Source organism: Lygodium microphyllum, chromosome 7 (assembly GCF_053477565.2).
Source record: "Lygodium microphyllum isolate KBCC chromosome 7, Lygodium_microphyllum_v1.1.10, whole genome shotgun sequence".
Lineage (NCBI taxonomy): Eukaryota > Viridiplantae > Streptophyta > Polypodiopsida > Schizaeales > Lygodiaceae > Lygodium > Lygodium microphyllum.
In genome coordinates, this window is record NC_141141.1 from 87,098,547 (window position 1) to 87,112,140 (window position 13,594).

The 13,594-nt window shown below is 37.1% G+C and overlaps 1 protein-coding gene across 2 annotated transcripts in view; it reads right to left on the reverse strand.

The window, feature by feature from the left end:
- Positions 1-9,043: 9,043 nt before the first annotated feature.
- Positions 9,044-13,594, reverse strand: part of CLUB (TRAPP II complex TRAPPC10/CLUB) — a 163,450-nt gene continuing 158,899 nt past the window's right edge. The window contains exons 19-20 of one of the 2 annotated variants that reach the window (XR_015691343.1): positions 10,581-11,357; positions 9,044-9,642 (exon numbers count right to left, since the gene is read on the reverse strand). Coding sequence is in view for 1 of the 2 variants with exons in the window: in XM_087681576.1 (XP_087537702.1) it covers positions 11,061-11,357 (297 nt within the window). In the remaining variant the exon portion in view is untranslated. Of the gene's footprint in view, positions 9,643-10,555; positions 11,358-13,594 lie in introns of those variants that run through there. The other variant, XM_087681576.1, reaches the window with a different exon arrangement.

Below are 13,594 nucleotides of genomic sequence, written 5' to 3' on the forward strand. Positions count from 1 at the left end.
AAATTGCTCTCTCCTTTGGTGAGGTCGGATAGTGGTGCACTGACTAGGCTATAATCCTTGATGAATCTTCTACAAAACACTGTGAAGCCTAGGAATTCTGAAACTTCCCTCATGGTCTTTAGCACCGGCCGATTCTTTACGGCTTCTGCTTTATTGGATTCTACTTTGATATCGGTCTCACCTATAATGAACCCTAGGAACTCTAATTCCTTCACTACAAACTCTCATTTTTCAAGCTTGGCATAGAGTTTGTGTTGTCTCAGCTTCTTAAAAACTAGGTGTAAGTTTCTCTTGCGTTCCTCTAGAGCTTTACTATACACTAGGATATCATCGATGTAGATAATGATGAAGACATCAATTTCGGGCCGAAAGACTCCATCCATTAGGCCACAAAAGGTGCTCAGCCCATTACTCAATCCAAAGCCTAACACTAGCCATTCAAAGCTTCCATATCGAGTACAAAATGCAATTTTGGGGATATCTTCTTCTGCTATACTAGTCTAATGGTACCCTAACCTAAGGTCTGTACAACCAAAGTATTTGGCTCCATGTAGCCTATCTAAGAGGTCTTCAACTAGGGGCATGGGATACTTGTTCTTTATAGTGATTTTATTAAGGGCTCTATAATGTATGGGCAAAGTTTTACTCAAATGGGTCATTGACTGACATATATGTAATTTTGGACTTGAAATTTTGGGGATTTGCGCAGAATTTGGTAAATTTCTGCATCATTTGCCAGTTTGTTGGCTAGTTCATGTACAAACAACAGAAATTTACTCCTTTGCCTTGACAAATAGTACTAGCGCGTCGAAGGGAGATTTGCTAGGTCGAATGAAACCTTAATCTTCCAATTCATGTAATTGTTTCTTCAACTCCATGAGTTTAGTGTGATTCATATAATAAGGGGCTCGAGCCGATGGAACTATCCTGGGATGAGATCGATCTTGTGGTCCATGTTTCTTTTGGGTGGTAGGCCCTTGGGTAGTTATGTTGGCATCACATCCTTAAACTCCTCAAAATCCCTTTCATTGTTGGGATGGGTGCATTCTCTCTGTCATCCTCCATGTGATCGTGGGAAGCGGCGCCCCGACCTTTGGTGTTGTCGACGCGGGGAAGTTGCATTTCTCCTTTCGATGGTGGTTGTATTGCGGGGAAGCCATATTACGTCTTCAGATGATGTTGGTTGGTGTCGGAGTCGTCGTGCGGGGGGTCATTACATCGACGCAATAGGGGTCGACACAACATGGGGTGACACGATGTGGGGCATCATGAAGTAGATCGTCTCAACACAATTTCTTTGAGGCATTGGATCTCCTCTCCTGCTTTCGTGAGCAATTCTTCACTTCAAGCAAGAGTTGCTTTGATACCAATTGTGATGCACTTGCACTTGTTCACTCACTCAACACAGCATAGAAATGTAACATGATATGTGAGAGCAAGGTATATTCTTGTATTATTCAATGAAAGAAATGATACAACATAGGTACATCCCAGGACTACACCCTCGTGACACCGCACATATGAGGATTCACCACTAGGCATAGGGAATCACACGTAGAGTGGAAACCAAGCATGGCTCACAATCACTACTACCTATATAGGTGTTTCTAGTAGCAATGCCATGATATAACTACAAAGCACTTACACCTCTTCCCCCCCCCCCAAAAAAAAACAAAAAAACACCACCAACAAAAAAACAAAACAACCACTCACCTACTAGTCGAAAAATTGAGATAGGGGATTTGACATTATTCTCATTTTGATGAGATGAGAATATAGATAATGTTGAGCAATGAATCTCATTGTTAGATAATAATATAATCACTATCGTCATGGGGAAAAAACCCTTGTTTTTAGTCTCCATTTCACAATCACGTTTTCATTTTAAAGATGGGGTGAAGATTGATGGCCGCTTGGGTTAGTGATAAGTTGTATACACTCATATTGGCTTCACTACCCCCCTCTTATTGTCTAAAAACTGGACTCCTCTTGAGAGGTGGTAGTGGACTCCACTTGGTTAGCTTGAGGTCCCTTCAAGCTGTGAATTCTATAAAAATCACCTCTGAAACTATTGCAATATGGTTGATATTCCTCTCAAAATGGTCTTTTTCACTTAGATCTTTACACACAATATATGGGCTCCAATGTAGCTAGTACATGTGGTGGCATACTTACCATAGTGGAAAGTAATAGTAGGCTCATCATAACACTCATTCTCAATAATGATATATCTACGAGTTGTGCACACCACTACAAGCAAATATGACAAGACTATGTAGTTTAAAGATTTATACAAGGCATAGATTGCATTTGATCCTTTTATAGGAAATTTGGTCATTTTATATGCAATCAAGAATAATGTTCCAATGATCTATCACCATATTTCGGTAGCGATGTGTGTGGACTTACTTAGGACTATCGAGGTGCTTTTTCCCTTATTAGGAGGTTTTTTTTTCCTTGTCCTTGTATATATGTCTATTCACTTTAGGGCATACTCAGTCTTGTAATTCTTCTTTGTTAATACCATTCAATACACTTTGAGTTGTGCTCTCTCACATTGCTTCTCCTAGGTGTGACTACATTCTTGCAACACTAAATTCAACAATTGGTATTAGAGCAACTATTGACCTCTTAGGCAAAGTCGTGAACACCCTTCGCTTCATTTTCTCAAGTTGGGATGAGATTTGATGAGCATTTTTTTCTCACAAAAATAAAAGATCTTAAGAAGCAATTAATCGTTGCAAATGAGATTTTGCTAAATGGTTCACTTGTGTAGATTGTTCTCAATTGTCTTCCTGATTCTTATCAAAGCTTCATATTTAATCTTCATTTGATGATGCAATGCAATCCAAGTGCTTGTCATTTAATCATTTGGTTTTTGCTTCATTGCTAGAAGAATAATCTCGGCAAATAAGGTCCATTATGCATGTTACAAATCAAGATTTTATGGTTACTTAGAAAGATAAAGAAAAAGTTGTCTTTGTTACTAGTGAGCAAAAATTTGCATATGTTATTTAGACAAAGAAGGCTAGTAAGGATGAGAAGGAAAATGAGAATAAAATATATTGTAGACATTACAACTTAAAAAAATCATGTCCTTTAAGAATTGTACGAAACTGGCCAAGAAGAAAGAGACTAATATGCCTATTGTAGATGTTTGTCCTTCTAAGTCAAATCTACAAATGTATAGGATACAAAGCGGGCATTTAGTACAAAATGTAGTTATGACTCTTCTTTACCTGATTATTCCATGTCTATTATGGATTCCTATGTATGGTACTTTGATAGTAGTGTTACAAAGTATATTACTTATCTATGTAATCTATTCACCTCTCTTGAGCATGTCCTTACAGACAATGATATTGCAATATCTCCTCTTACCTTGTTAATAAAGAAGCTAGCAAAGTCATACTAATGAATGTTGTTCACAATAGTACTTTCACGCTTATGGATGCTTTGTATATACCACAAATCAAGAAGAATTTTCTATCAATTTTTGTGCTTATCAAGATTAACGTGATTGTGAAGTTCATTGATGAGACAAATGTACAATTCATGACCTCTTTTAGTGATACAATTATTACATTTGGTTCATTATGTTATCAATTGTACAAAGCTCAATAATCATGGTAAATGTGTGGAGGATTGTGTGCAGTTGTAGCTTCACATGTAGTTTCAAATGCAAAACTTTGGCATGCATGTTTTGGTCATTTGAATTTTGCCAGTTTGCTATGTTTATAGGAACTTGATAAAGTGTCTTCGTTGTGTACTCTTGAGGCACTTGGGAAACACATTTGTGATCACTGTATATTGGATAAAGTTTTAATATTTCATTTCCAAAAAATGGCTAAATTAGAGCCATTACAAATTAAACTTGTCCACATTGATATTTGTGGTCCAATGCAAATATCATGTTTTGGCAATTACTTGTACTTCCTGACTTTCATTCATGATTACTCCAAGAATGCATGGATACATGGTTTTAAAGCTAAGCTCAAAGTGTTCTTGTGGTTCAAGTAGTTTGTCAACACAATTCAAAATTTGTCAAGATGTAAAGTGGGTACTCTCTGTTTTGATTGAGGGGCAAATATATGAAAGGAATTTAATGCATATATGATTGAATGTATGATTAAATACTAATATACAATGCCTTATACATCACAACAAAATGGCATAGATAAGATAAAAAATAGCTCTCTCATGGAGATGGCATGATGCATGATTAAGAGTTAAGCTTTGCTACACCATTTCTAGCTTAAGGTTGTTTTATGTGCAACCTATGTACTTAACATGTGTTCCACTAAGGCTTTGCAATCTATCTCTCTATATGAGGCTTTGACATGGAAAAAATGCATTTATATCTCACTTGCATGTTTTTAGTTACTTAGCATATGCTTTGGTACCAGTGCAACACAAAAAGTTAGTTACAAATATATAAAATGCATTTTTATTGGATACAATAATGAAAACAGAGGTTATAAGTTGAAAAATTGATAAACTAAGTATATATTGATTAATCATGATGTTGTCTTTATGGAACATGTCGTTCAACCTATACTTTCATGTACAAAAGAGACATATATGCTCACAATGATATTTATAACACTTTGTTGTCTCTTTTTAGTGGCGTGTAATCATATGCAGTGCTAAATAAGATAGTTTTTCAGTTTATAAAAAGTTCTCATGATAACACAAATCAACCTATTTCTAATGTGGATGTGAATGATACACAATTTGATGAGCTAGTAAAGATTAGCTACTCTAGAACTATGTTGAAATGGTTGGTGCAAACATTGTGTGATAGCAAGTTGGATATATGGTTGGCTAGTCATTTCTAATAGTAGGTCGTATGTGTCAGATTCTTATGTATTGTGATTTCTAGCTTGTGTGATATGGATGAGCATGTCTTTTGAAGAGGCTAAAAATTGACAAAATTGGATAGTAGTTATACAAAGTAAGCATGATTCTATTGTCAAAAATGGTACTTGATTTTCATGTTTCTTGCCTCCTAGAAAGAAGGCCATTAGTATCAAGTGGATTTACAATTTAAAAGCACGTCACATAGTAGCGTTGATTGCTACCATGCCAAATAAATAGCAAAGGATTATGGTCAATGGAAGGGCATTGATTTTGATGACACATTTGCTTCCACTTGTTGTATGATAACTATTCATAGCATTTGTATACTAGCATCTTACGATGGTTCGAATGTACTTCAATGGGATATTGAAATTGCATTTTTAAATGGTGATTTATATGAAATATATGCTTTTCACACTCATGGTTTTATGCAAACGGGATAAGAAAATAAAATATGCACATTAAAAAGGACATTGTATGGTCTAAAGCAAATATCTCATGCATGGTTTGAGAATATACATGCATACTTCACTACACATGGTTTTTAGAATAGTCTAACTAAGACCACCTTACATATCAAACATGAGGATGATGTGCCTTTGATCATTATGGTTTATGTTCATGATATGCTACTGTTGGCCCTAATAAGAGACATAAAAACAAAGTATATTGAGATATTATTACAAATATTTAGTGTTGAGAACTACAAGCCTATAGCTACTTCAATGAAAACAAGTTTAAAGTTGAGCCTTCATTATGCCAAAGACTGCTTTGATGATTTTCGCTATCATTAGACTATTGATTCTGTAATTTATGTAACCATTATTAGCTTGACATTTAATTTGCAAAATCTCATAGATGAGTAGATTTCTGCATAACTGAGGTCCTAAGCATTCGTAGGCACTGAAGTTGATATTCCACTAAAATAATACATACTTTCAAAATTTCACTGGGCTAGTAGTTACAACACTCATATATCCACTAATGGTTTTTGATTCATGCTTCGTATCGTATGTATGGACAATCATGTGCCACACCATCTTCACTAGCAAACAAAGTGTGTTATTAATTGCACATTGAAGCACATTACCAATATGTTAGAGAGAGTCTCTGCAAGAGAGATAATCTTGGCTTATATGCCAAAACAACACAACCTTGCAAATCTTTCCACAAAAGCTTTGGCTAGTGAGTAGTCTGAAGCTTTCCACAAAGCTTTGGGCATACTCCCCTTTGCGGATTGATCTAGTCCACTCGGCTTGGCACTTACCTACACAAGTGCCAATTCTTCTTCACTACATCACTCCTAGGGTGATTTGTAACCATATTTCCATAGCAATGTGTGTGAACACACTTAGGATTTCCATGCCACTTCTTTTCTTTGGCACTATTTTTCCCCCCCGACCTTATGTATGTGTGTGTGTGTGTGTGTGTGTGTGTGTGTGTGTGTGTGTGTGTGTGTGTGTGTGTGTGTTTTAAATAGTCTAGGAGAGTTAATCTTGTAGATATTTCCTATTGATATCTCTCAATACACTTTGATCTTTGCTCTCTTAAGATTCTTCACCTAGTTTTGTACTTATCTGATAGCATCCTGATAACTATATAGTAAAATTTCAATATACCACACTTGTGAGCAAGAGCACTTGCAATATTTTCAAAGGATTCAATGAGTCATCCTAAAAAATTATTTAATGTCTCAGACAAGCAAAGAAAGCTTGGCTTAACAACTACTGGTTTTATATCATTAAGCTTGCAAATCATTAGAATGGAAATGTTGAATTACCATTATGTATCATCTCTAATTTGGATCAAATGTCGAAAGTGAACTTGCAAAAAATCATAACACATCTTAGCAACACTTGTCTTTTAGAAACCTATCAAAATAGGGTTTATGAGATACCAACTTTCCATAGGATAGTTGAACAATATACCAAAGACGCAAATGCCTAACTAGTTCAATATAATGTCTAAATTTCTGATGGTTTTTTGACATCCTCCTTTTTATCATTTCACTTTCTTTTCTTCATTTTGGAAACGTTTCATTAATTTTACCAACTGAATTTTAGAATATTATCATCCACCATCTCTGAGTTATAACAAATATTAAAAACAAACTTGCCAAAGTAAATGACATGTAAACAAAGCACAAAGAATGTTAAGCAAGAAAATGCTTACGTACGAGACAAATGAAAAGGCAACATGTAAGTTACAAAACGAAAGTTAAAAACAACTATGAAGGTTAAAGTAGTATCTTCCAAGTTAGTTATGATGATAAATAACACATGATGATATATGTCACATATGGACATTGACCAAATAGCAATAGCCAATCAATGGATGTTGACATCACATACATGTATGGAGGATGATTTTAAATAGGTCAATTTGTTGTTCTTAGATTATAAACATGTATCATGTTTAAAGCTATCCTTTTTGTTCCAACTTCACAATTGTACATTTCATTCTTCTAAAGAATGCTCACACAATTTATGAGAAATTCACTTTTTAAAGGTGTTGTTCTCCAACGGTTCGCAAAAATTGTTTGTTGGCCAAGCAATGTCAACACAAATCTAGAAGACATTTGTTCTTTTATAATTTGTGGAAATGTGGTCTTTTGTCATTCATTACTTAGAAACATGTTATTTTATCTTCCAAAAGTTAACTATATGGTTAGTTAGAAAATTCACTTCAAAGAATCTAAAATTGGTGCTTTCATTTGCTAAGATTTGATCCCCATGCTTGAGGTGTTCAACTATATTTCAATCCTCAACTATTTGATTCAAAGTGCTACATAGCCTCATGGGTGTACACCTCGATTGATGTGATTGAAACCAACTAGAGGCACTACTTGTTCTTGTCCTTAATCTCATTGATTCTAGACTAATCACAAGGGCTCCAATATCCACATCTCAAGTATTTGTAGCACATAGATAGCCACACAAACTCCCATAGAGCTCCTGACACACAAACTCCTTTACTTACAACTCATGTGAGGCTAACCACAAGTCAAGGACATGACAATAGTAGAAAGAGTAGAATAAGTGGAGGATGCTCAAGGGTAGTAGGAGAACAAGATCCCTCTTTAGAGCCCATAGAGAACCCTAGGAAATGCCTAGTATACTATGACACAGTCACTGCAATGCTGCAACATGAGGAAATTGCTATTGAAAGAGGGGGCACAAAAACAAAGGACCTTCTATGATGAGAGAAGAACATTTAGTATATTGCAAAGCAAAAGATACAAAATAGATTGCATAGGGACTCCGTGTAAATCTCCCAACAGTTTACAATGGCACAAACAAGTTCAATCAAAATGTTCATGAGTTAAGAGAAGATGATCACCCTAAATATAGGAATAGAAGAACGAAGACTCTATTCAAATAGAACTAATTAAATACTTCATTCACCTTGAAGGATTTCAATGACAATTTTGTACAAATCCACACTCATTATCATATTTTTAATACAAATTTTAAAGGATAATGATTTCTAATCTACTCTAGGACACTGGCAACAATGTGCAAAGATACATAATCTATGGCACCTTGCCCTCGTATGCCATATGTTTGGTTAAAATTAGTTGGAAATCCCAATCATTTAATGAATTCTTATTGCACTAAAAATATGTTCAACTATGAAGCCAATCTTCCAATAAAGGTGGAGATCAAAGCTATTAAGCTAAGATTATATATCTTACATGGGGAAGGCAACAACAATTCCATCTATTAACAAATCCACATCTTTGTTTGCATGTTAGTGGCAAAAATCAATTACATGTTAGTGGCAATCATCACAACCATTTGACCTATACAAACTATCCGATGCATCCTTTTCCAAATATCATCGTTACATGTTTTTTAAATAATGGTGTACATAGAAGATATTTAATACCATATTGCCCAATATTGGATTTACATTTCTAAACTACATTGCAATCTACAAGCTCAAACTCATTGTGCTTGTCATGCCATTATGCCTCAAACTCAAAACCTTAGCATTAGTCTAATCGTGCAAGTCTTGAGCATAGCATTCTTAACATTGGACTTCCATCATATAGTTGTAACGTGGCAACTATGATAAGAAAGACTTCAAAACAACCCACCTTATATTTGATGCAAAGTTAGTCTACAACGAAACCACCTTGATCTTTTTTGGGGAAGCAGAAACGTTGACTATCATAATAAAATTGATGATTGAATTAATTATTCATACATGAAATACAAGTACTCCAATGCCTGCTATATCCAACTCTCTAGAATTCATTACTTGGTTAGTTGAACACCATTTTGGCAATCATCATAGCATTCCAGCCATCAGTAGGCTTATACCCAAGAAAAATGCCTAGGCCTTCTAAGAAACTGGACCAGTGTCATACAACAATAGGACAAAAGCCAAAATTGAGGCAAGAAAATCTATCATAATAAAGTATAAAATGGTGAGAGGGAATGGTCATGTAGGGCACTGTAGTGATGTATTGAAGAGGAACCATGCCAAGCTAAAGTAGGCAGAGTTGCAAGAAGCCCACATGGTGCTACCCCTCTTTGGCCAGCCTGCAGCCCACCATCCTAGGTTTTACCTCCTGCCGGTAAGGCCTGCACTCATGATAGATAAAGGCCACATCCAAGAAAGTTGATTTTACAGGTTGTCCATATGGTCACTATCTAACACGCATACATGCTCCTACACTTGTGCCCCCTCAGCAATTAACTGCCACCGTCATTTCCTTTCTTAGCATCATCGGTCATTGGCAGCCATGATGATCCACATATCTCAGCTTAGGGCCCTCTGGGAAACATAAGTTAGGGGGAAGGAATATAAGTTATGATGTTGTGTCAGAAGCACAAACAAATGCATACAAAAAAGCAAGACATTATTTTAATGTGGACCTCTGTTGCAACAAAGTGATTTGAAAAAACTCAAATCATGATTTCTTTGAGGAATGCTTAGTATCTGCACTTTTTAGCCAACATAGCATTTTACCCTGGTTTCATTATCTACACTTCCAAAAATGATGGGGCTGTCTGGCGAGGAGTCGCACAGGCAAACAACCAATCACAAGTAACAATGCCGTCCAACAAGCAATAGACAATCTTCTCAATCAAACCACACGCTCCCTTTTATTATGTGGTACCCAAGAGCCCGAAAAGCTTGACTCACAAGCAAATAAAATGGTGCTGTATTTTGAACTTTTTGGCTATGCATTTCTTTCAAGTAAATAGATATCCCCAATCTCTCTCAAATGACAGGTTCGACATGAATCCACATACAAAAAATGTAGTGTGACTGGTAGACCAAGTCTCCTTAGTCTAAAATAACAAATACTTGAGGGTACATATCCAAACAACACACAAAACTTAATCTCAATACACATTATGCTCAAACAAATTGAAGCCTATCATTGCTTTGCAAGATGGTTGAAACTGTCTTCAGACACAAGTCTCCTTACTCTAAAATTGAAAGCATAACTGGCACAGCTGATACTTCAATTCTTCAAAACAAAGACTTGTTGGTACATATTCAAACAACACACAAGAATCAATCTTACTACACATTATGCTCAAACAAATTGAAGCTCATCATTGCTTTGCAAGACGGTCAAAACTGTCTTCAGGCATCATCCCATTCCCCCCCCCCAACCAACAACACCCACCCCCCCCCCCCCCCCCCCACCCACCCCCCAAAAAACAAGCCAAAAAAAAACCCCAAAAATGAAACAATATTACCTCTGGTCCTGCCTGTCAGTAAGTATTTACAACAGCTTCCTTCCCCTGGAACTTCAATCAGGGTACTTCAATACAAAGTATGATGACATGCGGCCTCACTTGGAATTATCAACAGCAAATTTGGCAGCCCTGGTAGGTTTGAGTGCAACAAATAGCTTGGGGAGCACCAAATTTCGCAACCCTGCTGGAAAATGCATACAGTGCAATATTCTGCAATACAGATTTGAGTGGCCAACCCTCGTGAATGAATGGGGTTCCTTACTTGTGCATGGTTTGTACACCAGAACATTCATGTCAGCTTGAAAGTCCCAGCAGACTCTTATTGTCTCTGAGAAGAGACTGGAAAACTCCCAGATGAAATCATCCTGCAGAATGATGCCACTCATAAAGATTTTCGTTTGTATACCAATCTTGGCTTTGCCTCAATAACGCAAGCATCAGCACAATGTGCCTCTGGTTCAGGAGGGAGAAATCAAGTCACTATTTCTTGATGCAGAAAGAAGAGCAAAGAGCTGGGGGCAAAATGCAAACCAAGTGAGGCCCAGCGGGAGTGCAAGATATCCTGGTCTTGTCAACAAAGGGAAGGCTTAAAATTGGTGGCCTTACATAGCCCGCAACTAAAGGGACACAAGTGATTGGAATAATGAATTTTCCACCCAAAGAAATTGGTAAGTTAAAAGACCCCTTTTTTCTTCCGGCAAGCATCCAATTGTCCATGTCTGCATCAATCTCATAAACCAGTTCTTCTGTATCCTCTGCACCATGTATATATCCATTCTGTAAAGAAACAAAGTCATGGGATCAGTTGTATCAGGCTTGAGTGCTACCCTAGAAAGAAAAACTAGCAATATATCAATGATCAATTTAAAATGTGGTCAATCATAAATCCAGAGCTTGCAATGCTGTGCCACCGAAGACAGGCTCGTGTCAGAAAGACATTGCTTTAGCCAAAGATTGAACCGATATGTATCACATGTATTACACAGCATATTGATGAATACTCTCTCTTGATTTCCCTTTCCTTTCTGATACTATTTTCACACACCAACACATCAAAGGGGCAGATTCTTTTGAGCTTCCTATTCGATGTGTACCATATTATCTAGATATGATTTGGCAATTTCATATAAACCCCTGTAAGTCAAATTTTACAGGGATATTTGGATGATGGAACCATACTGTTATAAAGACTACACAAAGATCATGAATTCTTAAAACAAAACGATCTTCCAACTGAAAGCATGACATGAATTAGTGAAACCAGTCTTCCTCCTTAGAATGGGTGGTATTAACCTGATTTAACACTAATCACAGTAAATTATTAACTCACATAAATTGAAATGCACACTTTAATACTTTAATCGTGGGCAATGGACAGCATGTTGGCCCCAAAACTAGTGCCCCCTTTTCGCAGTATTTCTTTAGCTTTTATTGGAAATGGATGGAGTACAACTAAGATTCTGTTATCCCCTTTGCTAATCCAAGTGCCTTTTGTTGTCAAAACTAACCAACAAGCCTTCAAACCAAATTGGCCCTTGGTTTGCTTGGGGAATTGGCCTTCACCCTGCTCCTTGCAAGACAGATTTAGCCCCAAATTGACATTGGCTAGCTAGCCTCTTGAATTTCCTTGAAATTATTTAATTATAGCTACTAGAATTTAAGTCCTTGGCCCTCAATTTTGAACATGTATCCCGGGGTGGTTGTCAAACCCTAATTTCTGCTGTAAATTAAAGTTTATAGCAGAGATTTTCCAATATCTCCCCCTCTGATGGCCCAAATTGCTGGGAAATGCTGAGGGGAGTTGAGAAAAGGTTGTAGGATGAAAGAGAATGTCAAAGAGAGAAATTTCAGACTTCCATCGCGAGAAAAGAATCAGTTGCAATCATGAAAGCTATCTCCATTGATGGAACACACCGAATACAATGTTGTTTACCTGAAAACAGCCCTCAAACTGCTGTCAACTACTGCTATAGTCTCTTTAGTACATGTCATCAGCAGCTCGTGTTGGAGGGTCTCTTGCTAGCTGGAAATGCCTATCAACCGTTGTAGCAACTATCGCAGCCTTCTCTTTGTTTCTCAACTTGCACATGGCTAGAACGACCATCTCTCTCTCAAGATAGTCTGTGATGGCTAACATCTTTAATAGGGCAATCTGTGATAGATTTCCAACCAATTGGTCAGACCATACTATTGTGCCGCTCTTTAACAGTGGAGACCCCGTGCTACTTAGTAACTATCAAACAATCATGATTGGACACATGTTGGCCAAAATATATGGCTCTATTGTGGAACAAGCATTAAGTGAATGGCCCGAAATGCATGGTTTGAGATCAAAAGGCCAAGCTGGCTTTAGGAGGGGATATACAACTCTAGACCATACATTTACCTTGAGGGCAATCATCAAAGAATGCAAGGCATTCAAGAAAAAGATCTACTGCTGTTTTGTGGAATTAAGGCCTTTGACACAATGCCACGTGCTAGACTCATGAGAAGAATGCAAGACATTGATTTGATACAATCAATAGCACTATTGGCGTGAAACAAGGTTTCCCACTTTCACCGACACTACTTGGGTTATACATAGATGAAATTTCAGAATGTGTGGACAAAACTAGTGGGGACGGAGCCAACCTAGTTGGAGTGTTGATACGGTTATTGCTTTATGCAGACAATATTGTACTTATACCTGACTCACCTAAGGTACTAAATAGACCCTTGAATGCATTATCAACTTTTTGCAGAGATAGAGACCTTAAGGTGAACCTTGGGAAAACTAAAGTTATGGTACTTAACACTTCAGCTACTTGGTGACGAGAGTTGAGCACCAATTTACTTTTGATGGGGAGCCAATGGAGATGGTAGGGCAATGTGTTTATTTGGGGGTCACATTGAAGGGATCACAATTCTCTTGGAGAGAGACATTAGAGGCTTGTTTGGCAAAAGCATATGCAACCTTAGGTGCATTAGAGAGACAATGTGCTCATATACAGTTTCATGAACCGCACACCAAACTG